We start from the raw sequence: 27,075 nt of genomic DNA on the forward strand, positions 1-27,075 counted from the left end.
GAGGAGAAGCTGGGAGCTCAGCTGGCAAGTTCTCCATATCACTGTCCATGTGAGAGTCCCGGACTTGCCGGCACTGTCACTGGGAAGTGTCAACAGTTCCACCAACAATGCCACCTTAAGCTGTGTCAGCACTAGACTTGGAAACGTGACTTCCAATCGTACCATCTAAATTGCTTATATATACCCTTTCCTTTAGCGTAGTGGTTAGTGTAACACTATTATAGTGCCATCGACCCGGCTTCAATTCCCCGTCGCTGTCTGTAAGGAGTTTGTACGTTCTCCCCGTGTCTGAGTGGGTTTTCCTCCAGGTGCTCCGGTTTCCTCCCACATTCCAAAGACGTATGGGTTAAGAATTTGCGGGCATGCTCTGTGGCACCAGAAGCGTGGCGACACTTGCGGCCTGCCCCGAAAACACTCTACACAAAGATGCATTTCACTGTGTGTTTCGATGTACATGTGACTAATAAAGATATCTTGTCTTGTCAAAGAATTGGAAAGAAAAGGCTTCTCAGCCACAGCTCGTTAGTTGCACTTTAAGGGATGTAGGTTTTGCTCCCATATACCTGACGCCCCTGACAATTCACAGGAAGACTTCCACTGACCACCCTCCGCAGCTCCAACCCTCCAGTTCCCTAATATAAAACCTTGCTTTATTTTGCTATATTTTTCAACACGAGCAAACCTTAACCAGTTTCCTCAGTAATGAGGCTCTGCGTTAATAGTTCGGATTAGATAAATGTGGCCGTGCACATTCCGACTGGTTCCTGTAGTACTGCAGCAGGGTTGGCCAGCTGGAGGTTCGCCCCTTCCGTCCGCTCGGTAGAGCGGAGCCGTGCCCCTGAGGCGGGCGCCGAGCTCCAGCGGCAGCGGGGTTGCACGCCGGGCTATGTGCTAGCAGGATTTCATGGTTCGCCACCTTCCCGGGCACTCGGTCACCGTGTGCTTGAGGCTGGGGCAGGACAATGAGCGCGGTGGGCGGAGAGAGGACACCCGCACCGAAGAGAGAAAGGAAATCAACTCCGGCAGTAACTGCAACAGTTTGCTGGTCTGACACCCGCACTCGCAGAGAGGGCAGCATCTCCATGCAGGAAGACAAGAGCTCAGGATGGTGAACACGGTCCCACCAGCCAGCAGAAGCCCTCTCTCAAATGTGCCATGCCCTCTCTGTCAAAGGGAGTAACGTTTCACCGACTGTATCCCTGAAACCTCCTAGTCTGTTTACACTGTCGGCTCTGGGAAACTGGGCGTTTAATGTTTCAAAGGGAAGGGAAAGTTGCCGATTAGTCATGTTTGGTGCTTTGGCTGGGTTTTCAGTGGCGAGTTTACTGACGTTTGGTTACTTGTCCTGGGACTGGCTGGAACCTGGTCTCGAAGACCCCGACGCTCACGATCCGCTGAGAGACAACTCAAACCCGTCTAAACCTCACATTATTTTCATCCTCGCTGACGATCAGGGTTTCCACGATGTGGGTTATCACGGCTCCGAGATCCATACCCCGACCCTAGACAGACTTGCTGCTCAAGGGGTTAAACTGGAGAACTATTACATCCAGCCCATCTGTTCCCCGTCCAGGAGCCAACTCATCACAGGCCGGTTAAGTATTGAAGATGTTTCTCTTCATCTCCCCCCCCCCCCCCCACCTCCTCAGATGATAACGTTTTGTTATATTACAATGAGCCGAAGTGATTGTGTGTGCATTTGTAGAATGCAGTCGGGGCACAGAACTACTTTAGGCGGTCTTCCCATAATTTGTCAGCTAATTTAGTGTGTTACTGCAAGCAATGTCAAGGAGCCAAAAGCAGTAGCAATCGGCAGCTGGATGTTGCTTTAATGGTGTTAGCATGATGATACCTGTAGGTAATGCAAATAAAAACACAGCAGGTGAGGTTATAAAGCCCTGCCAGAATCCTATTAATACGCTGACCGTGTACTGCTTTTATACTAAGGGATTAAGAGTCTGTGGCAAAAACATGATTAGGAAAATGAATGTAATATTTATGAAGTGTGGCAGAGATTTAATTCTGTTTGCATGACTTGATCCTTCTGTAATTCCTCAAAGTAAATACAAGGCAAAGGTATTCTTCAAGCCCTATGTGGAAATTTGTTTAAAACTGTTATTTAAATATAGTTCTGATTTTGTTACACCTTGGGCACAGAATTATTCTCCCATTAATACCAGAGAAGGGAGGAGAGAGTCGCTTATCCAAGTTTCTGGAGGGATTGATTTGGGAGACACACTAAGTTGTGTAGATGAAATCAATAAGTTATAAAGGGATGAAGGTAGACTAAGTGTGCTAAACTTAAGCAGGGGAAGAGAGTTATTCACTTAGGATCTAAGTGAGAGAAAATCAGTCTGTTTTCTTATTGCTATGAAACTTGGAGAGAGAAATTCATCTTTGGATGGTAGCATTACTCAGGTGTGGAAGTTCCAATCATCAATTATACTTCATCTGCAGTCATATTCATTGACTTCATTGTGACCGAGACCTAATACTCCAGCACATTTATCACCAATGAGCAAACCTACATTTCATTCCCTCGAGTTGTGGAGGAACAAAGAGATTCCAGTATCCAAAGATACAAGTCATAAAAATGCTGGCATGTTGACATTTATCTCAATGGAGCTTGAACACAAGAGTGAGAAAGTAATGTATAGAGGCCTTATTTTGGACACCTACCTCAGGAAGGATATTCCTGAGGGGGTCACTGTGCAGAATGATACCAGGGTTTGAAAAGTCAAAAGTTCCACATTTCTTGAGTGTTAGAATGAAACAGTACATCACAGGAGAGGTCCCTTCAGCCCACAATAGTTAATAAGTGATCTAATTAAATCTTTAAAATGAGAGATCGTCAGAGGGATAGATACAGAGAATTAATTCTAGAGATACAGAACAAGACAATGTAGTCATTAAATTGGAACTATGCCATTTAAAGTTGAAATGAGGAAATCCATTTTTCCACAAGTGCTAGTGGAAACCTGAAACTTCTTACAACATAGCTTTTGGTGCCAGTCTAATTACAAATTCAAGACTATATATATTTTCTTGAGGTGAGCCATATCAATGCCTATGGAGCAAAACTAGATAACTGGATCCGAGGGAAAGATCAGCCATGATCATTGAATGACTGACAGGTATGAAAAGCATCTAGTTGTTCACTCTTCCTGTCTGGCATACACTGGTTTAGTAAGTCATCATTGGTTTCCATTGGACCATGATATTCTCCCCATCAAAACCATTCAACGTTCTAGGGTTTTCCTGAAAGGAAAGGATAATTGCGAGCAGCTTTTCTCCATTGCTAACCATTGAAAATTCCTTAAACACCACTGCTCCAACCCATCAACCCTCAGCTCTAACAGTAAGTGTGAGGCGATTGCTTTCTTTAAAAGCTAGTCTAAACAATGTCCAGCTTCCCAGCTTCCTACATTTGAACTTTTGTCCACATTACAAACCTTGCTGCAATCTCCCTGTGCCAAGATAATATTTATCCTCTAGTATTATCTTCCAATTCTTTCTTTCTCACCATCTGTTTTTTTCTAAGATACTCGTCAGAGTCATTGTTCACATATCAAATCCCTCTCATGGAATCAGTTTATTTCTTTACACATCTTTGAAGTGCCTTGTGCAAATATTTGCTTTATATAAATGAAAATTATAGAACATAGTACAGCACAGGGACAGGCCCTTCAGCCCATGATGTCTCTGCCAAACATGATGCCAATTTAAAACAATCACATCTGACTGCACATGGTCCAAATGCCTCATCCCCCTGCCTGTTCATGAGTCTGTCTAAATACCTCTTAAGCATTGTTATCATATCTGCTTTCACCACCTCCCTGGCAGCGCATTCCTGGCACCCACCAATCTCTGTGGAAAAAAATGTGCCTCAATAGATCTCCTTTTAACTTTACCCCTCTCACCTTAAGCCGATGCCCTCTAGTATTTGGTACTTCCACCCTGGGAAAAAGACTCTATCTACCCTATCTCTGCCTCTTATAATTTTATTATACTTTATAGATTGTTTCTATTTCCCTGATTGATATGTGAAATCCTGAGTGTCCTGTAACTGTATCAGTTCTAAACACAGAACCAGATAGGTTCACACTTGTAATAAACCTGAGGAAAGCATGGATGCAATTGCAGATATTTTTCTCACCTAACCATGGAAGAATGCAATATGTGCTTAAATTTTTATCTGCTTCAGGTAACGTCCCAAGAAAACTTTGACATGAGTAAAAAGCTCTCTGTACAATTGGAATCTACAATGAAAAAAATATACAAAATCTCATGGCCTAAATACTAATGCATTTAGGAAGTGCCTAGTGACTAGGTTTCGTGAAGGTTTGATAGAGTAATTAATTAATTCTAATGATAATACTTCAAAATGTGGTCAGCTATTGTCTGCAGTTCTGGTCACCTAACTATAGAAAGGATATTTTGTAAGATTGAAAGAGTGCAGAGGAGATTATTAGAATGTTGCCGGGTCTCCAGGAGTTGAGTTACAGGGAAAGATTGAACAGGTTAGGACTTTATTCCTTGGAGCGCAGATGAATGAAGAGAGATTTGATAGAGGTTTACAAAATTATCAGGGGTATAGACAGAGTTAATGGGAGTAGGCTCTTTCCACCTAGATTAGGAGAGATAAGTACGAGAGGACATGACTTTAGGGTGAAAGGGGAAAGCTTTAGGGGGAACTTCTTCACTCAGAGAGTGGTTGGATTATGGAATGGGCTGCCATCTGATGTAGTAAATGCAGGCTCACTCTTGAGTTTTAAGAATAAATTGGATAGCTACATGGACGGGAGAGGTCTGGAGGGTTATGGACCGGTTGCAGGTAAATGGGACTAGCGGAATAATGTTTCAGCACAGACTGGAAGGGCCGAATGGCCTGTTTTCTGTGCTGTAGTGTTCTATGGTTTTATGGTTCTATTTACATACAAGAAGCCCTTTCCATTCTGTGCACCAGGTGTGTTATTAGTTCAAATAGACTGGCATTATTTTCTCTTCAGAGTAATGACTTCTAACTCCTATTGGTATCTAACAGAATTCCTTGGCAGATTTGAGGAAGTACCAATATTGCACTGTACCATTGGTAGGAAAATTATAATAGGACAACTCAGAATTTATTTTTCAATTATTGACAAGCTTTCAATTATCTATATTTTCACTCCTCTAAATGTTGTCTGTTCATTCAAGTAAAATTCTACACTCTCTGACTTACACAGTAAAGTATTATTGCAAGACATTATTGCCTTGTTTAACTGAATTTACAGTCAGTGGAGAGAATTACTTCAGTTATACACATTCATATTATCTTCAAGTGATTTTAGATTAAAAACAACTCTCTCAAAACGAAACACCAAGATACTGTTTACTAGATAACTTGGGTTGCTGGGATGCAGGGTCATACCCACACACCTCTGAGACACCAGGTTCCTGAGTTTTTGTCCAGGTATGATTCAGGCTGCCAGGCATCTATGTGGTCCTTTCCAGCAGTCTCCAACAAGCACATGAGAAAAGCAGCAGGGCAAGTCAGGAGCTGTTCCTGGAGTAATATCAGCAGATTAGTTGCTCCCCCTGAGCATTGCCTGTGTTGCAAAAGCAACAACTTGCTTTTATATAGCCTCGTCAACATATTAACATGCCCAAACACAGTTTCCAAGAGCATTATCAAAGGAACTTAAATGCAAAAAAAAACTTAGATGACCAAACGTTCAATCAATAGAGCAGATTTAAAGGAGGGTCTTCAATGTGGAGAGAGCTGGAGAACAGATTCAGGGAGGAAATCCCAAGCTCAGGGCCTTGTTTGCTGAAGGCCTCTGCCATTAGTAGAGTGATTAGATCAGGAATGTTCAAGAGGCAGAACCAGAGGAGCATAGATATCTTGGTGGGTTGCAGGGCTATAGAAGATTTCTGAGATAGGTGGTGTGAGTAAATGGAAGAATTTGAAATCAAAGATAAGCATTTTACAATTTAGTTGTTTCATAAACGAATGCCAATGTAGGTCAGAGAACACTGATGTGTGAACAGGGCATGGTACAAAGCAGAACATGCGGAGGGGAATTTTGGATGACGGTGTACGGAGGGTACACAGTAATAGGTAAGTCCAGGGGCCACAGCAGGATAGCTGAGTGTGTCAGCAGTAGATTAGATGAGGCTAGTGTAGACTTGAGCGACTTTACAGTTGAGAATACATACTCTTTGTGCTGCTACTGATCTGAGTACTGATCATCTGCATGGGAAATGGGAGCAACAGTAGGCCAAATGAATCTTCAAGTCTTCTGTACCATTCAATAAAATCATAGCTTCTCCGATCTTAGGGTTAAACTTATGGTCCTGTCTACTTCCCATAACCTATTAATTTAAAAATCTTCCATTGCACTCCTGATATTTGAAATAACGCATTGAGTAGATTCAAAGATGAAATGAAAAAAATCAGAAGAGAAATTCCAAAGATTTACAGCTTTCTGAGAGAAGAAATTATTCATTATCTCCATCTTCAACGGGTGACTCCTTATTCGTAAACTATGCCACCCCTGGCTGCAGATTTTCCCATAAGAGGAAATGTTTTCTCAGCACTTATCCTGTTAAGCCCCCTCAAAATTTCACATGCTTCAACAGTGAAAACATTATTAAAGTTGCAATTAGTCTAGTTTATCTTCGGACAGGTATCAGGGAGAGGAATGGAATTAGTAGCTAGAAAACAAAGTTTGTGGCAGGAACCAGACACAATGCTTTCAGTTTTTACATTATTTAGTTGGAGAAAAATTCTGTTAGTCATCAGATGAACAGTCTAACAATTTAGGTTCGTAGAGGATTGAAGAATAGTGATAGTGAACTAGAGCTGACTGTCATCAGCTAACATACTGATGCTGACACTGCATGTTTGAACAATGAAATTGGATAAGATTTAACAAGTGGGATATATGAGGAAACGGAATTGTTTCCTGATCTCAACTATCATTGACTTTTCAGCTCCTGCCAGGTGGCTTAGACTGACTGAGGCATAAGGTATAACATAAAGATTCTTCCCCTCCACGATCAGATTTCTGAACAATCCATGAACCCATGAACACTTCCTTGTTATTCCTTTTTTTAGTGCACTATTTATTTATTTTGTAACGTATAGTGATTTTATGTCTTTGCAATGTACTGCTGCCACAAAACAACAAATTTCATGACATATAAGTCAGTGATAACAAATCTAATTCTGATTCTAAAGATAACAGCACATATTTCCTTAAAACTGCACTTTATATCCAGTTCTGAGTGTGAGCCAAGCACAGAGGATCTTGGTAGAATCTGCAGGATTGCCAGCAGGTTTGCTCAGTCAGAGAGAATGCAAAAGATGTTAGTTGACAAAAACTTGGTTTTCTGACCTGATCTTTCACCACATGTGTGTGTGTGTATTTATATATCTATATCTATATCTATATATATCTATATATATATATATCTATATATATCTATATCTATATATATATATAGATATATATATGATATATATATATATCTATATATATATATATATCAGAAAGACAGGAAAATGTATTTTAAAATTTGACTACAGTTACCCTTACTGAAGAATAATTTCACAGTCTATATTTTGGGAAAATAGTCAATGTAGAAAATGGTGTTTTATGTTCAAAATTTCCGCAGGAAGTAGTTACCATCATATCATTTGTTGTAAGTGGCCCTGCTTATGCTCAGAAAGTGATGGTAAAATTTTGTAAGTGAACAATGTTGTTTTAAATGCTGATATCTATCAGTGTGCAAACCAGGAACATGCTCAAAGCAGAAACTACTCAGCGTTAACACCTGTGGAATGAAGAGCTTGGTTTTGTGTGAAGTTGCTCCATTTTAGTTCTGCCTAATTAACAGCTGAGTTCTATGCCATGGACAGGAATTTTGTATTGCCTAATGCAGCTACTATATGAGAAAAACTTGTTGGACTTAGAGTTATGGGCTCTAACTTCAAGGAGACCATTTGGCCCATCAGGTATGTGCCAGCTCCCAGAGGAGCAATCCCATTCCTTGTATCCCTGCAATATGTTCTCTGTCACACATGCCAACCAACTCCCCTTTGATTCTTTTTGCCATTAACCTGCAATAAAATATCTCTTGCAGTAGCCAGTTAACCTAACAATCAGTACATCTTGAGGATGTAGGAAAGAACTGTAACATGCAGGGGAAACCCACACAGTCAGAGAGAAAACATGTAAATTCCACACAGACAGCATCGGAGATCAGGATTGAATGCAGGTTCCTGGAGCTGTGTGGCAGCAGCACCAATTGTTCCACCATTGTGCTGCCTACTTACAAACACTTTCACTTTGCCCTTTAATTCCTGTACTTTTCAACGTGCTTAAGAAGGAATTTTCAGAGAACCTGCATTTAGATCAAACACTGATTACAAGCATTTGTTACTTCATGTGGATTTTTGTCTCCTATTTCATCAACCTTTGCATGAAGAATGGAATAGAAATACAGAATAAAGGACTGTTTCTTTGGAGCTACTTGGAAAAGTAAAGATTTATCTTCAAGCATCTTGATAAAAAACAAAATACTTTGAATGGTGGATATCAGAAATACAAATGGGGAATGCTAGAAATACCCAGTATGTCAGTTGTCAACCTAAATGTTAACTTTCTCTTACCAGAAATGCTAAGTAACCTGTTGAGTTGTACTATGTTTCCCTGTGGGCTCAGTACATCCTTTACTTTCAACGGGCTGGTTCATATATTGTGTGAATTTGGAGACAGGACAATTTTTGCATCTTCTGATGGCTTAATATTTCAGCTTTAAATAAATACATTTAACCTATGTACTGTATGCCCTTTACAGCTACAGAGACGATGTGAAAATAAGTAAACATAAATATTCTGCAATTGATAGATTATTGTAATTTTAGGTTCATTTTCAATCTGAAAATAGTAACCCAAATGATAAATGGCAAACAATAAAATGTGCAGTTTTCAGATGCAAAGGACATGGTCTAATAGCATATTCTCAATGTGTTCATTGAAAATGTGGTTGGAAAAAGTTTGCTGTATTACTTACCATTTGATTAAAGTTAGCAGTGTTCCATTTGCTTTAAATATAAAATACTCTTTTATGTTATATAACTAGTTACATGTTTATGAGGATGAGATATAATTAATAAAGTCTTATCACATCCAGCCATTTTCTGGATTTATTTAAAGTTGAAATATTAAGCCAAATAAAACTTTAAGCAATACTTTATATCTGTTTCCTTTAGAACATTAACTTGCTTATCATATGTTACAGACTATCATTATCTAGAACTTGTTTAATAAAATTTTGTTATCTACCCCATTTCTTTTGAGGCCCTTAATGGGGAACACATTTTGGATTGGTGCCAGTAAAATTCCACATGAATTAGACCAGTTTTAGTTAAACCAGAAAATGTAAAATGAGTTTTAGCTTTAAAATATGCAGAAATATCAGGAAGAATCAAATGGACAGAAAAGAGTTGATTCTTTTCATAATGCATTTAACTACGTTCTTCTGAATCTACTAAATGTTCCAGTTTAGAATGGGAATGATTCCAAATAGTTTGCATTCTGACTGTACACATGATAAATATTGCCAGTAACTGGAACCTTTAAAGGGGCATTGTTAATCCTAATAGGGACAAGGAGAAGGAAGACAATTATGGCAACAGCTTGTAGCTGCCTTATCTCTGCTTCTAGCAGAAAGATAACAAAAAAGCTCCTGGCCGGAAGGAACCAATATCCTGGCCAGGAGGTTCACCAGTGCTACTCGGGAGGGTTTAAATGGGTTTTCAGAGGGGTGGGAACCAGACCACCAGGTTAGAAAATGGAGGGATTAAGAGGAAATTAGATGTCACGACCAGTAAGTCTGTAAGGAAGGACAGGCATGAGCAAGGTGATAGACATGATGGGACAGACAGGTTGAAGTACGTTTATTTTAATGCTCAGAGTACTAAGAGTAAGTGCATTGAACTTAGAGCATGGATCAGTACATGGAACTATGATGTTGTGGCCATTACAGAGATTTGGTTGAGAGAGGGACAGGACTGGATGCTTAAGGTTCCAGGGTTTTGATGTTTTAGAAAAGATAGAAAGGGAGGTAAAAGGGTGGGGAGGGGGGCTGTTGCAGTATCAATCAGGGACAATATCACAGCTGCACTCTGAGGGGAGAGAATGGAGGGCTCATCCACTGAGTCTATATGGGTTGAATTCAAAAATATGAAATTCTGATGGGATTATACTACAGCGCCCTCAATAGCCACCGGGACATTGAGGAACAGATATACAGGCAGATCAGGGAAAGATGTAAAAACAATAGGGTTATTGTCATGGGTGACTTCAACTTCCTCAATATAGACATGGGACGTCCTTCGTGTAAGAGGTTTAGATAGGGCAGAAGTTATTAGGTGTATCCAGGAGGGTTTGTTAAATCTGTATGTAGATAGTCCAACTAAGGAGGGGCCATGGTGGGCCTAGTGTTGGGAAATAAGCCTGGGCAGGTGACTGGCCTTTCAGTGGGAGAATAGTTAGGGAACAATGATCACAACTCCTTGAGTTTTACGATAGCTATAAATAAGGATAATAATGGACCTTGCAGGAGAGTATTAAATTGGAGCAGGTCAAATTACAAGAGTATTAGGCAGGAACTAGGGAGAGTTAATTGGGCAAGTCCACATCTGACATGTGGAAGGTGTTTAAAGACCAACTGCACAGAGTACAGGACAGGTATGTTCCAGTAAGAAGGAAGGACAAGGATGGCAAGGTAAGGGAACCTTGGATGTTGAGAGAGGTGGTGAATTTAGTCAAGAAGATAAAGGAAGTGTATGTAAAGTTTAGGAAGCTAAAATCAAACAGAGCCCTTGAGGATTATAAAGAAGTTAGAAAATAACTCAAGAAGGGTATGAGGAGGGCCAGGAGGGGCCATGAAAAGTCCTTGGCAAGTAGAATTAAAGAGAATCCCAAGGCATTCTATACATACATCAAAAGCAAGACTTTTAACAGCGTTGATGTACAAAGGTATCATGGGGTCCAAGTCCATAGCTCCCTGAAAGTGGCTTCACAGGTTGATTGGGTGGTAAAGAAGGCGTATGGCATGCTTGCCTTTAGTAGTCAAGGCACTGAGTTCAAGAGTCAAAAGTAGTTATGTTGTAGCTTAGTAAAACTCTGGTTAGGCTGCATCTGGAGTATTGCATTCAGTTCTGGCCACCCCATTACAGGAAGGATGTGGAGGCTTTTGAGAGGCTGCAGAAGAGGTTTACCAGGAAGCTGCCTGGATTAGAAGCCATGTGCTATAAGGAGAGGTTGGTCAAACTTGGGTTGTTTTCTCTGGAGCGGTGGAGGCTGAGGGGAGATCTGATGGAAGTTTATAAGATTATGAGAGGCATAAGTAAAGTAGACAGCCAGCATCTTTTTCCTAGAGTCAAAATGTCTAATACTAGAGGGCATGCATTTAAGGTGAGAGGGGAAAAGTTGAAAGGAAATGTGTGGGGCAAATTTTCCACACAGAGAGTGGTGGGTGCCTGGAATGAGCTGCCTGGGGTGATAGAGGAGGCAAAAACAATAGAAGCATTTAAGAAACTATTAGATAGGCACATTAATGTGTGGAGAAAAGAGGGATATGGACATAGTGTAGGCAGAAGGGATTAGTTTAGTTATACGTTTAATTACTTTAATTAATTAATTAGTTTGGCATGACATTGTGAGCTGAAGAGCCTGTTCTTTGGCTGTACTGTTCTATGTTCTAAGCTTCTGCAGTGTTACTGGGAATGCTAGTTCTGAAGCATTCACATAAAGATATCAGATCTTCACTGGTATCACAGTTTCAGAAACGCATGACAACCCGAGGCTGTCACCATAATGCAAACTAACAACTTGGTTAAACAGTAGCACCAGAAACACTCAGCAGATCAGGCGGCATCTGTGGAAAGAGAAACAGAGTTAATACTTTAGGTCTGATGCTCTTCATTGGAACACCAGACTATGTGGTGGAACAGCATATTCTTTTATAGTAATAATGCAGTTGATATTAATATCGTTTTTGCTGATCTTTTCAAAACTGATTTTATTATGCTTCCACCAATAAATGAACCAGTTTTAACTGTGGGTGTGAATGTGGTGTGCAAGGGTTGAAGTGACCAATAGACTCACACAACTATGCTAGCATGAAGCTCAGACCATTTTCTGCTTGGGTTTGTTTAACTTTTGGAACATTGACATCTCCACAAACCATGAAGCAATAATATTGAAGTTGGCAGGTGGGAGTGGGATTTGAGGCTACTACTACACTCTGCTGGGAATGGTTGCAGGCACTAGGGTAAATCAAGGGGGAGATGGGTTGTAAGGCTGGAGAGAAGGGTAAAACCCAGGTAGGGGAAGCCAAGACATTTTTCAGATGCCCAGAGAAGCATTCTTACCCCTCTTCTCCCCTAAGGCAAGAAAGGCCAGGGTCCGGGATGTCTCTGATCGGGTCCACAGGATTCTTGAGCGGGAGGGAGAACAGCCAGAAGTCGTGGTTCATGTTAGTACCAACGACATAGGTAGGAAGAGAGATGAGGTCCTGAAAAGTGAGTTTCGGGAGCTAGGCAGAAGGCAGAACCTCAAGGGTAGCAATCTCGGGGTTGCTGCCAGTGCCACACAATACTGAAGGTAGGAATAGGAGAAGACAGCAAATAAATGAGTGGCTGAGAAGTTGGTGCAGGAGGGAAGTTTTTAGATTTTTTGGATCATTGGGATCTCTTCTGGTGAAGGTGGGACCTGTACAGAGAGTACAGGTTACACCCGAACCTGAGGAGCGCCAATATCCTTGCAGGCAGGTTTGCTGGGGTGGTTCGGGAGGGTTTAAACAAGTTTGCGAGGGGGATGGGAACTGGAGGAGTAGGTCAGAGGAAGAAGGGGATGGGGAAAAGTCAGATCTAACAGGTAGAGAGGCTTTGAGGAAGGAGAAGCAGAGTACAGGCTATAAAAGTAGTAAGGCGGATTGGCTAAAGTGCATTTACTTAAATGCAAGAAGCATCAGGAATAAGGGAGATGAACTGAGAGCTTGGATAAGTACATGGGACTACAATATTGTGGCTATCACAGAGACATGGCTGACATCAGGGCAGGAATGGATATTGAATATTCCTGGATTTCAGTGTTTTAAAAGGGATAGGGAGGGAGGGAGAAGAGGAGGAGGGGTGGCAATACTGGTCAGGGACACTATTACAGCTGCAGAAAGGGTGGATAATGTAGAAGGATCCTCTCTAGAGTCAATATGGGTGGAAGTTAGGAACAAGAAAGGAGCAGTTACTCTACTGGGAGTATTCTATAGGCCCCCCGGTAGCAGTAGGGATACTGAGGAGCAGATTAGGAGGCAGATTTTGGAAAGATGCAAAAATAACAGGGTTATTATAGTGGGAGACTTCAACTTCCCAAATATTGATTGGCACCTGCTTCGTGCCAAAGGTTTAGACGTGACAGAGTTTGTTATGTGTGTCCAGGATGGATTCTTGTCACAGTATGTTGACAGGCCGACTACAGCAAATGCCATATTAGATCTAGTTTTAGGTAATGAACTGAGTCAGGTGACAGATCTGTCGGTGGGTGAGCATTTGGGGGACAGTGACCACTGCTCCATAGCCTTTAGCATTGTCATGGACAGGGATAGGAGCAAAGAGGCCGGGAAGATATTTAACTGGGGAAAGGTGAATTATGAGGCTATAAGGTGAGAACTTGAGAGTGTAAATTCGGATGACATTTTTGAAGGGAAATGTACTGTGGAGATATGGTCGTTGTTCAGGGATCTCTTGCAAGATGTTAGGGATAAATTTTTCCCATTGAGGCAGAGAAGGAATGGCAGGGTGAAGGAACGATGGTGACAAGAGAGGTGGAACAACTAGTTAGGAAGAAGAAGGCAGCATACATAAGGTGTAAGCAGGCAAGGATCAGACAGGGCTCATGAGGAATATAGAGTAGCAAGGAGGGAACTTTAAGAAGGGGCTGAGGAAAGCAAGAAGGGGACATGAGAGAGGCTTTGGCGAGTAGGGTTAAGGAGAATCCCAAGGCTTTTTACTCGTACATGAAGAGCAGAAGGATGGCTAGAGTAAAGGTAGGTCCGATTAAAGACAAAGGTGGGAGGATGTGCCTGGAAGCTGTGGAAGTGGGTGAGGTTCTCAATGAATAACTTCTCCTTCAGTGTTCACCAAGAAGAGGGGTCTTGATGACTCTGAGGACAGTGCTGGTATGGTCAATGTTCTAGGGCATATAGATATCCAGAGAGAGGATGTGTTGGAGCTGTTAGAAAATATTAGGACAGGTAAGTCCCCAGGGCCTGATGAAATATTCCCCAGCTGCTTCTCGAGGTGAGGGAGGAGAATGCTGAACTGTTGGCTAGGATCTTTGAGGTCCTCGTTGTCCACGGGGATGGTACCGGAGGGGTGGAGGGTGGTGAATGTTGTCCCCTTATTCAAAAAGGTAGTAGGGATAGTCCAGGGAATTACAGACCAGTGAGCCTTACGTCTGTGGTGGGTAAGCTGTTAGAAAGGATTCTAAGATATAGGATCTATGATCATTTAGAGAATCATGACTGATTAGGGACAGCCAGCATGGATTTGTGAAGGGAAGATCTTGCTTCACTACCTGATAGGGTTCTTTGAGGAGGTGACCAGGAAGATTGATGAGGGTAGTGTAGTAGATGTGGTCTAAATGGATTTTAGTGAGGCATTTGACAAGGTTCCACATGGTAGGCTTCTTCAGAAGGTCAGAGGACATGGGATCCAGGGAGGCTTGGCCATGTGGATTCAGAATTGGCTTGCCTGTAGAAAAGCAGAAGGTGGTGGTGGAGGGAAGTGCATTCAGATTGGAGGGCTGTGGACTAGTGATGTCCCACAGGGATCGGTTCTGGGACCTCGAATTTTTGTGATATTTATTAATGACTTAGATGAGGGGGTTGACGGGTGGGTTAGCAAGTTTTCAGATGACACAAAAATCGGTGGTGTTGTGGATAGTGTGGAGCGCTGTCTGAAGATTGCAGGGGACATTGATAGGATGTAGAGCTGGGCTGACAAGTGGCAGTTGGAGTTCAATCCGGAGAAGTGTGAGGTGGTACACTTTGGAAGGACAAACTCCAAGGCGGAATACAAGGCAAATGGCAGGATTCTGGGAAGTGTAGAGGAGCAGAGGGATCTGGGGGTTTATATCCACAGATCACTGAAAGTTGCCTCACAGGTGGATAGGGTAGTTAAGAAAGCTTATGGGATGTTAGCTTTCATATGTCATGGGATCGAGTTTAAGAGCCAGAAAGTAATGATGCAGCTTTACAAAACTCTGGTTAGACTACACTTGGAGTACTGTGTCCAGTTCTGGTCACCTCATTATAGGAAGGATGCGGAGGCGTTGAAAAGGGTGCAGAAGAGATTTACCAGGATGCTGCCTGGATTAGAGAGTATGGATTATGAGGAGAGACTAAAGGAGCTAGGGCTTTATTCATTGGAGACAAGGAGGATGAGGGGAGACGATAGAGGTATACAAAATATTAAGAGGAATAGATAGAGTGGACAGCCAGCGCCTCTTTCCCAGGACACCAATGCTTAATACAAGAGGGCATGGCTTTAAGTTAATGGGTGGTAAATTCAGGGAATGTGTCAGAAGGAGGTTTCTCACCCAGAGAGTGGTTGGTGCATGGAATGCGCTGCCTGGGGTGGTGGTGGAGGCTGATATGTTGGTCAAGTTCAAGAGATTGTTAGGTAAGCATATGGAGGAATTTAAGATAGAGGGATATGTGGGAGGAAGGTGTTAGATAGTCTTAGGAGTGGTTTGAAGGTTGGCACAGCATGGTGGGCAGTAGGGCCTGTATTGTGCTGTATTGTTCTGTGGTTCTATGGTTCTAAGAAAGCCTTCTGACCTCGTCTTCCACCACCATCATTTTACATTGGAAGTTCAGCACTTGAGGGTTGCACGCTTTCGGTTAAACTTCAAGCACGAATTACATAACTGGATGCTGACTTATAAACACCTGTGAAGCCCCATTTTGCAATGGTGAGATCCTAGGTATCTCCTGAATCTGAGAATAAAATCCTCAGCCAAAGGAATCCTGATGTGAATGGGCAGAATAATATACTGCCCTATTTTAGCTCTCTGTTGACCCTATTCCTGTTAGTGCCATACAAATTTTAAGTACACTTACATACATTTGCTTTGTCTGCTATTTTACCAGAGGTATTAACCCACCTCTTTGCAAAGATTTTTGTACATATGTATTATACATCCAAAACCTAATGTTTAGACATCACACTTTCAAGGTTCAAATTTCTTGAAAAAGCAGATGGTTGAAAAGTCATCCATCCAGTTTTTTGTGGACAGATTTTCCTCCCACTTTATTTCAATGTGGGGTGCAGTTCAATTGTATTTGGTCACTTGTAAAATGATAAACAGTATTCATCATTTCTCTTCTAATTGTTATTTCTGCTTTAGCTTTTTAGCTTGTCATGCATTGCATGAGCCTTCATCATCCTCAAAAACTGCTGCATAGCTACGTCCCTTTTGAAATTCTTATTCATTAATTGCACTGATTGATTTACTTCCTCATACAATTACAGCTTGGGGATAATGTTCAATGTTGCAGCTTTCAGTATCCTGACAGGGTGGACCATCAGCTTGATGGGAAACATAGATCATTCTTATTTTATAAAAATTACTGTCCAGGTGGTAAAATTGAAAACTACTCTTTGAATTAACACATTGAGCCATTAAAACTGGAATCGGCTGAAATTTATAATCTGAAGTTTATAATTGTAATCTGTTAGTGCACATGAATTTCTCAGTTTCATGGATGATAAATGCTTGGGAAAGTTTCAGCCAAACCTTTCAATGGGATCACACCATAGCATATGGCTATAATTTTAAACAGATTATTATGTAAAAGGGGGCATTATAGTCTTGGCCACAAATTAAATACCCTCCCAAGTTTTGCTTCCATTGAGTATGAACATTAACTACTCCTGATCCCAAGAAATCAGCAGGACTCAAAGGAAGCACCTAACAGTCGGTAAAAGTCTTAACTCACTGATGTTGTGGTGGGGTTCTACCCTAAGAGTAATGATTCCTTTTAGATGCTTTAAATTTTTTAAAAAATTTTATTTACAGCGTGGTAACAGGCCCTTCCGGCCCAACGAGTCCGCGCCACCCATTTTGAACCCAAATTAGCCTACCCGTATGTCTTTTGGAATGTGGGAGGAAACCGGAGCATCCGGAGGAAACCCACGCAGACACAGGAGAACGTACAAACTCCTTACAGACAGCGACGGGAATCGAACCCCGATCGCTGGCGCAGTAATAGCGTCGCGCTAACCGCAACGCTACCATGCCGCCCTCATACACTACCATATAATACCACTTCACATTCTAATTTTTGGATCTTTTGACAGCATGGCCATATCTTAGTTATATTACAACATCTTTTATAACTGACGGTACATTAAGGTAATCCCAGAAGTGAAAATGCAAGAAACATTGGCAGCAGAATGAAGAAAATCCCTCACGTCATCCTGCGGAACAGCTTTGTTTTACTATTCAAGGAAATCTGTTCTGTTCTGCTTGAGCTTAGAGAATGCAAGAGATCAATGTTAGAAAATCACGCAATATTCTCAGCATCAAAATCAATAGACTGTGACACCACAGATTTTTTGCGATTAACTTGATAAAGATAATGGAAGTACAAATTACAGTAATTTGTGAATTTTCTGAAAATGCATTAAGCAATCTCAATCCTTTTACCTTTCCCTGAACATGCCCCTTTTGACTTTGTGCAGGAAAGTACAGAAAAGTAATGCAATTCTCTAAGAGATACTAAAATGTGTACCTCAATACTGAGAATGCTTGTTTAAGGTTTCTCTGTATGCTCTAGATTTGCATGTTATTGATGTGCAGAATCTAACTCTGGGTTACTACGCAACAGAGCACCACCTGCTTGAGACATAAATGTCTGGCTTTCCTCATTCCTTTGAGAGCATATTCTGAGAATGTAATATTGAAATGCCACAGTGGTGTATATCTTCACAAAGTAAAAATTCCTGACTGTCCGCAAAACTGTCCAACTCCTTATAGCTATAGCTCTTCCTTTATATTTATTTTGTCTCATTCTGCATATCTCTTGGAGTCTTATTTCATTACCTTGGCATGGCAACGTTTTATCTTAATATGGTTTGACCCTGTTATTATTTTAGCTGATTGTCCTTCATATCAGAGGCAACCCCACCTTTATCTTAGCTGACCATCTATAATCATTGTTCCCCTGTACTTTGTTAGCTCAGTTCCTATTTTTTATACAAGCAGTTTGTACAGAGTGTAGCGGTTGCTACCACGGAATAAAACAAGACTCTACTCGGAGGATTGCCAAACAGAACTGGTTTATTTTCCCGCCTTGTGCGGGCCCTTTAAGGGAGAAAAAACTCCCGCCCAAAAAAAAACCGGCAATGACGTAAGTCCTACGTCATCAGGACTTTCCCGCGCGCGGGTTCTCCCCGTCGCTCGGAAAGACGAGGCCCGCCGCCATCTTGGGCCTCGTCACTCCGACGCCGCGCGACCCGACTGCCGAGCCGGTTCGCCCAACTAGACGGTGAGTCGCCACACAACCCCCCCCAGAACCGGCGAGACAGTCCCCAAGGTCCGTGGGCTGTGCCAGCTGCCGCTTAGGGGGGCGGCCTCTGCGTCGTGGCGTGGCAACCTCGACAGGCTGTTGCAGATCCAAATGGGCCGGTTTGAGGCGGTCCGCCGTGAAAACCTGTTCCCTGCCTCCAATGTCCAAAATAAAAGTGGATCCGTTATTCCGTATGACTCGGAACGGTCCCTCATATGGTCGTTGCAATGGCGCCCGAGGTGTGCCCCTGCGAACGAAAACAAACTTACAGTCCCGTAGTTCCTTGGGCTGGCAGGATGGGGCTTGACCGTGCCATGAGGTGGGAATCGGGGCCAAGGCGCCGAGCTTCTCGCGCAGTCTTTGTAGAACTGCTGGGGGTTGTTCCCCTTGGTCCTGAAGGGCAGGTATGAAATCCCCGGGGACAACTAGTGGCGCCCCGTATACAAGCTCAGCTGACGAAGTGCGGAGGTCTTCTTTGGGGGCAGTGCGTATGCCGAGCAGGACCCAAGGCAGCTCGTCAACCCAGTTAGGACCCTTCAGGCGGGCCATCAAGGCCGATTTTAGATGGCGGTGAAAATGTTCCACCAACCCGTTTGATTGAGGATGGTAGGCCGTGGTGGAACGTTTTCACCGCCATCTAAAATCAGCCTTGATGGCCCGCCTGAAGGGTCCTAACTGGGTTGACGAGCTGCCTTGGGTCCTGCTCGGCATACGCACTGCCCCCAAAGAAGACCTCCGCACTTCGTCAGCTGAGCTTGTATACGGGGCGCCACTAGTTGTCCCCGGGGATTTCATACCTGCCCTTCAGGACCAAGGGGAACAACCCCCAGCAGTTCTACAAAGACTGCGCGAGAAGCTCGGCGCCTTGGCCCCGATTCCCACCTCATGGCACGGTCAAGCCCCATCCTGCCAGCCCAAGGAACTACGGGACTGTAAGTTTGTTTTCGTTCGCAGGGGCACACCTCGAGCGCCATTGCAACGACCATATGAGGGACCGTTCCGAGTCATACAGAATAACGGATCCACTTTTATTTTGGACATTGGAGGCAGGGAACAGGTTTTCACGACGGACCGCCTCAAACCGGCCCATTTGGATCTGCAACAGCCTGTCGAGGTTGCCACGCCACGACGCAGAGGCCACCCCCCTAAGCGGCAGCTGGCACAGCCCACGGACCTTGGGGACTGTCTCGCCGGTTCTGGGGGGGGGTTGTGTGGCGACTCACCGTCTAGTCGGGCGAACCGGCTCGGCAGTCGGGTCGCGCGGCGTCGGAGTGACGAGGCCCAAGATGGCGGCGGGCCTCGTCTTTCCGAGCGACGGGGAGAACCCGCGCGCGGGAAGACGAGGCCCGCCGCCATCTTGGGCCTCGTCGCTCCGACGCCGCGCGACCCGACTGCCGAGCCGGTTCGCCCGACTAGACGGTGAGTCGCCACAAGAGCCACAAAAAGTTATAGTTTGTCCATTCCATTCTAAGTACCCTTTTAACAGACTGGTAGGTCTTAATTACTGTTAAGCAACTTCTCTGGCACTGAAAATTAACTTATTCAAATGTGAAGTCTCATACTTCCAGCATTTTATTGTTGTTGGAAATTTTAGAAGTATTTGTTTCTTTTATCTCACCCTCTCCTTCTCCCACCCTCTCTTTCTCTCTCTTTCTCTCTCTCTCTCTATCTCTCTCTCTCTCTCTCTCTCTCTCTCTCTCTGCCTCATTCTAAACTATCTTTTTCCTCATTGTACCACTAACAATGGCACCTGTTGGTTCAGATTCTTCAGACTCATTGTTAAACAGTTACTTGCCCTGTTCAGACATTTCCCAAATGGACAGTTGTTTCAGTGACAGCACCTTACATTGTGCAATGTATTTCACTGTCATTCACCATTCACAACAGTGTAAAGAGTGCAGATAAACTAGAGCTACCATTATTGTGCAACTGATTGATACTGATTTTTGATTTGTTTCATAGGTATCAGATACACACAGGACTTCAGCACTCTATCATAAGGGCTGGGCAGCCTAACTGTATACCCCTTACTAATGTAACACTACCTCAAAAGCTTCAAGAAGCTGGCTATTCAACGCACATGATTGGAAAATGGCATCTAGGATTTTATAAAAAAGAGTGTCTGCCCACACGTAAAGGATTTGATACATTTTTTGGGTCACTTACAGGTAGTGGTGATTACTACACTCATGAAATCTGCGATGGACCAAAAACTTGTGGCTATGACTTGCATAAGGATGAAAATGTGGCTTGGGAGTACAGGGCTCACTCTTATTCCACTTTCCTATATACTCAAAAGGCAGTGGAAATTTTAGCATCTCATAACCCTGGGAAACCACTCTTTCTATACATTGCTTTCCAAGCTGTTCACACACCTCTGCAAGTACCAAAGAAGTACTTGGGCCAGTACATGTCAATTGACAATTTAGGTCGGCGGAGATATGCTGCTATGGTAACATGTTTGGATGAAGCAGTAAGTAATCTTACAAAGGCATTAAAAAAATATGGTTACTATGACAATAGTGTAATTATTTACTCCTCAGACAATGGAGGGCAACCCTTAGCAGGGGGAAGCAACTGGCCACTTCGTGGACGGAAAGGAACTTACTGGGAAGGAGGAATTCGTGGCATTGGCTTTGTACACAGTCCACTCATTAAAAACAAAGGGAGTGTGAGTCGAGGACTAATGCACATCACAGATTGGTACCCTACCCTCGTAACCCTGGCAGAAGGAGAACTGGAGGAGAATTTGGACCTTGATGGATATGATGTTTGGGAGACCATAAGTGAAGGCAAACCTTCTCCACGGACTGACATCCTGCATAACATCGATCCCCTTTACACTCGTGTTAAAACCAGATCACCTCGTGACGGATTTGGAATTTGGGACACAGCAATCCAAGCAGCAATCCGAGTTAAAGACTGGAAATTATTGACAGGGAATCCAGGTTTAAGTGACTGGATCCCACCCCAAACCTTCCCAAATTTTGGTGGGAAGTGGTGGAATCTGGAAAGAATATTATGGCCTAAAGGAAAATCAGTATGGCTGTTTAATATTACTGCTGATCCATATGAAAGAGTTGATCTTTCTCAACAGTACCCTGAAGTTGTCAAGAGGTTACTCTTGAGACTTGTTCAGTACAACAAAACTGCAGTTCCTGTTAAATACCCACCTAAAGATCCTAGAAGCAACCCAACACTTAATGGTGGTGCTTGGGTTCCATGGGAGAATGGGGATGGAGAGGAAAACAATATAATTAATAGCAATGCAGAAGATAGACCCTGTAGTGTCTCTAACACAAAACTGCGCTTCAAAAAACCTATTTGGGGTTAGTATTCACTTTAAAATTTTAATTTATATAAATGGAGAATGTTTAGCAAGTGCCATGACGACATATTACACTTTAAAATGGTGCTGACGTTAGTAACTTGTGACCTGTAAACAACAAATTAATGTATAATCTGAGAGTAGTTTTGCTGATCCATGTCCTGTGTAAAACCAACAATGGAAGATTAATGAGGGCTGGTCAGCGAAGGGGCAGGCACTCCCTCAGCACAGCTCACCAAACAGAAGACACCTTGTGTAAGGGCTCATTAAAGAATGTGTCTGCTAAAGCTGCAAATGTATGTTTATTTTTAAAGAATGTGTAGTTACATTTCAGTGGAAATCCAGGATGTCCCTTTCTTCTCAGGGGTGTTTAAAGATATATTTTTGTTAGCATTTGGTTCAAGTTTCGGTGCAGACATTCCTCACATTAACAGTTATATAAGATTTTTCATAGCATTCCAATAGCAAATGAAATTATTATAATATGTTCAGTTAAATAAATAAAATCCAGAAAATGATTTACTTTTCTCTGATTCTGAATGTTTCCAGGTGGACTGATGTTAAGCTTGTGAGGAACAGGTTGAAACCTCATGATGGGAGAATGAGGCCCTGCAGCCTGCAACTGCCAAGCCTCATCTCAATCAACCCAGTCAACTACTTGGCCATTTCTGGTGGAAAGCAGTGGCTGGGCAATGTGGAAGGACAAAAACCAGGTGGACTGGATGTCACCCTTCTGAATCAGCAAAAGGTTGACAGTACCAATTTATGTACCTCTGCTGGGTGTTGATAGAGTCACGTGACTACAGTGGCCAGGGTGTCACCAGCCCAAACTTCACTTCAGCTCTGCTGCTCCAGTTTCCACCAAAAAACAATTCTTAAACTTGCTTAAACTTACCAACTTAAACTTAAACCACCAGGCATCGGTGGCACCCCAATCAGATCACCTGGCAGTGCAGCTCTGTAGTGGATTAAAATTCCATTTGATAGCCAGGTAATTCATGAACCCACACCTTGCATTTATTAAAAGGTATCATTCTGACTCTGTGGCTGCCAAGACAAACAATAGTAAAATCACAGATAAGTGGGATAAGGGAAAGTGAGCAATTCTTCTCTAGCTGCTCCTGCCAATCAGAGACAGTTAACTGTAATGGAAACTACAAAATTACATTGCAGTAAGTAAGTATTTGACCTTGCAAAATCATGTCTGAGATAAAGTCATGTCTGGAAGTCAATTTTCATTCATGTCAATCATACTATTCCTCTTTCTCCCTAGTTTGTAGTCAATTTGCCATTTGTTCCTGAACAGACATTAAAGCTTAAGGACGTATCAAGTTTGGGAACACTTTGATAAAGAACATGCCTCATACATAGACAAAGTTTGAATTTTACACTGAAGTTAATAGACCTGATTATTAAAATCCATCTTGTTCCATGTCCACATGCAATAACATATTATTCCCATTTTTTTGTTTTTCCTTTAGAAATACATACATACAAATGTAATTGCAATTCTGAAATATGAGTTATAATCCCTTGTGGGTTTGTACGCCTGTGACTTATGTTGGAATGAAATCATTGTGCTACAGTTGGAATAATATAAAACATTTGCGATTTCCTTTTTTTTAATTGAATAATTATAACCAGACCAGCACCATCACATTTTTGGATCTTTATTGCAAAATGATACCTCCCAAAAATTCCTGTGTGTGAAAAATTTCTTGTCAGGTAACAGTGAACATCTGTAACATTTTTACTTGAAGAAACAGTGTTTGATGGGAAAATCCAAATCTTTATTCAGCATTTTCAATCCTGACACATTCTTTAATCTTATAAAGAACTACTGAAAATGGTTCATGCTTCCCTGGAAAAAATGATTCTGACAAATATGAACAACAGTGTTGCCTAGACAGCCCCACTGGAATGCACATCACAAGCTCTGAAGAAGTGAGTGTGAGAAAAAACTACTCATGACATACAATTTGTGAAAAGAGAAAGTTCTTGTAAATGTTGAACAAATCCTCTCCATATCAAAGAGAAAATAGTAAACTAAGAAACAGTGGACTGTGTGTCTGTGTTTTTTCACATCAGTAGGTGGCACAGCTTGTTCAACTCCTTTAAAGTGCCGCTTGGTTTATCCTTTTATAGTACAATTAGAATGCATCATCGAGAACCTATTAGCAAAGCTCGCACCCATTTTAGAGTGATTTTGAAGTCTATCTTGAGGCCCATCCCCATGCAGTTTAAAGGTAAAATAGTGTTTAAAATGTGGTCACTTAAACCAAAAAAAAGTCCGCAAAACACACACACACACACACACACACACACACACACACACACACACACACACACACACACACACACACACACACACACACACACACACACACAGCTAAAATAATAAAACAAATTTATTCCTGTCATTTAGAATGCTCTGCTTATCTTTCTCCCAGCCACTGAGTTCTTACATTCATACTCATGGGGCCTCTGTAACTTGCATCAGGTTATACTGGAACAGGCAAGTAGGCAGATTTCCCACCTAAGGTCTGGAAGTCAGCAGAAGCTACAGTTGCACTATTGGACACTTTAAGACATCCACAGGCGATACAGGTGCCCCAGGTCCATCACTCAGCTGAGTAGCTGGCTGCACTTCCACCCATACTCAGGAATAACCTAGTTTGGAGCTTATCTGTCAGCAAGTCTCAGGTGAAGGTCACCCCAACATATTGTAATTGACAATTCCTTAAACCAATAGAAAATAATGCCACCCCATCTACCAATGACTTGGAAACCTTAAAATCCCCCAAAAACAGTTACCATATCAAAAACCTTAACCAGAGCTTCACATTGTTGATGATACTTGAGTCAAATGCTGACTGAAGATGATGCTTGAGAAACTGAGTCAAAAGGGAACACTTCCAAACTGGGGTCTGTTTTGTTGTCAATACTGTACCATTTTTAAATTTAAGATAAAGAGTAACATTAATAATGGTATTACAGCACCAGCGACTCGGTTTAATTCCTGCCGCTGTCTGTAAGGAATTTGTACGTTCTCCCCGTGACTGTGTGGGTTTCCTCTGGGTGCTCCAATTTCCTCCCACAATCCAAAGATGTATGGCTTAGGAAGTTGTGGGCATGCTATGTTGGCGCCAGAGGTGTGACGATATTTGCGGGCTGCCCCCAAAACATTCTACGCAAAGATGCATTTCACTGTGTGTTTCGATGTACATGTGACAATAAAGATATCTTAATTGTTTTTTAATCAATCTTCCCTTATTGTGAATTTATCTGCAGTGAGCCAGTAAAGACACCTATGTTAGACTATTGTTTATTGACTACAACTCCGCCTTCAATACAATAATCTCAAGCAAACTCATCACCAAAATCCAAGAACCACAGAACAATACAGCACAATACAGGCCCTTTGGCCCACTATGTTGTGCTGACCTTTAAACCACACCTAATACTATCTAACCCCTTCCTTCCACATATCCCCCTATTTTAAATTCCTCCATATGCTTATCCAACAATCACTTGAACTCAACCAACGTACCTACCTCCACCACTACCCCAGGCAGCGCATTCCATGCACCAACCAATCTCTGCGTGAAAAACCTCCCTCTGATATCTCCCTTGAACTTCCCACCCATTACTTTAAAGCCATGCCCTCTTCTATTGAGCATTGGTGCCCTGGGAAAGAGGTACTGGTTGTCTACTCTATCTATTCCTCTTAATATTTTGTATAACTCTATCAAGTCTCTCCTCATCCTCCTTCTCTCCAAAGAGTAAAGCCCTAGCTCCCTCAGTCTCTCTTCATAATCCATAATCTCCAAAACAGGCAGCATCCTGGTGAATCTCCTCTGCACCCTTTCCAACGCTTCCATATCCTTCCTATAATGATGCGACCAGAACTGGATGCAGTACTCCAAGTGTGGTCTAACCAGAGTTTTGGAGAGCTGCATCATTACCTCGTGGCTCTTAAACTCAATCCCACGATTTATGAAAGCTAACATCCCATAAACTTTCTTAACTACCCTATCCACCTGTGAGGCAACTTTCAGTGATCTGTGGATATGAACCCCCCAGATCCCTCTGCTCCTCCACACTACCCAGAATCCTGCCATTAACCTTGTACTCCGCCTTGGTGTTTGTCCTTCCAAAGTGTACCACCTCACACTTCCCTGGATTGAACTGCATCTGCCACTTCTCAGCCCAGCTCTGCATCCTATCAATATCTCTCTGCAATCTTCGACAATCCTCCACACTATCCACAACACCACCGACCTTTGTGTCATCTGCAAACTTGCTAACCCACCCTTCTACCCCCTCATCCAAGTCATTAATAAATATCACAAAAAGTAGAGGTCCCAGAACTGATCCTTGTGGAAAACCACTAGTCACAGCCCTCCAATCTGAATGCATTCCCTCCACCACAACCCTCTGCTTTCTACAGGCAAGCCAATTCTGAATCTACACTGCCAAGCCTCCCTGGATCTCGTGCCCTCTGAACTTCTGAAGAAGCCTACCATGTGGAACCTTGTCAAACGCCTCACTAAAATCTATGTACACCACATCTACTACACTACCCTCATCAATCTTCCTGGTCACCTCCTCAAAGAACCCTATCAGACCTGTGAGATATGATCTTCCCTTCACAAAGCCATGATAGCTGTCCCTAATCAGTCCGTGGTTCTCTAAATGCTCATAGATCCTATCTCTTAGAATCCTTTCCAACAGCTTGCCCACCACAGATGTAAGGCTCACTGGTCTGTAATTCCCTGGACTATCCCTACTACCTTTTCTGAATAAGGGGACAACATTTGCCACCCTCCAATCCTCCTGTACCATTCCCTAGCCAATGGTTCAGCAATATCTTCACTCACCTTGCAGAGCAGCCTGGGGAATATTCCGTCAGGCCCTGGCGACTATCTGTCCTAATATTTTCTAACAACTCCAACACATCCTCTCTCTTGATATCAACATGCTCTAGAACATTAACCTTACCAACACTGTCCTCAGCGTCATCAAGGCCCCTCTCTTTGGTGAATACTGAAGAGAAGTATTCATTGAGAACCTCACCCACTTCCACAGCTTCCAGGCACATCTTCCCACCTTTGTCTTTA

The 27,075-nt window shown here is 42.6% G+C and overlaps 1 protein-coding gene across 2 annotated transcripts; it reads left to right on the forward strand.

The window, feature by feature from the left end:
• Window positions 1–1,162: 1,162 nt before the first annotated feature.
• On the forward strand, window positions 1,163–25,139 carry LOC127567053 (arylsulfatase J-like). Of its 2 annotated transcripts, none has more exons than XM_052009721.1 (2): window positions 1,163–1,594; window positions 20,590–25,139. In XM_052009721.1, exons 1-2 carry the CDS (start codon window positions 1,287–1,289, stop codon window positions 21,959–21,961), a joined length of 1,680 nt encoding a protein of 559 aa, XP_051865681.1. In that variant the 5' UTR covers window positions 1,163–1,286; the 3' UTR covers window positions 21,962–25,139. The 2 variants fall into 2 exon arrangements, with proteins under 2 accessions (XP_051865681.1, XP_051865690.1); XM_052009730.1 differs by having other exon boundaries at window positions 21,171–21,426.
• The last annotated feature ends 1,936 nt before the right edge of the window (window positions 25,140–27,075 follow it).

Source organism: Pristis pectinata, chromosome 2, assembly GCF_009764475.1.
Source record: "Pristis pectinata isolate sPriPec2 chromosome 2, sPriPec2.1.pri, whole genome shotgun sequence".
NCBI lineage: Eukaryota > Metazoa > Chordata > Chondrichthyes > Rhinopristiformes > Pristidae > Pristis > Pristis pectinata.

Bases quoted from the DNA above. Each gene is read 5' to 3' on its own strand.
- LOC127567053 (XM_052009721.1), top strand. From the start codon at position 1,287: ATGTTTGGTGCTTTGGCTGGGTTTTCAGTGGCGAGTTTACTGACGTTT. The intron at 1,595-20,589 runs GTTAAGTATTGA...TTTGTTTCATAG, and splicing joins AGCCAACTCATCACAGGCCG to GTATCAGATACACACAGGAC.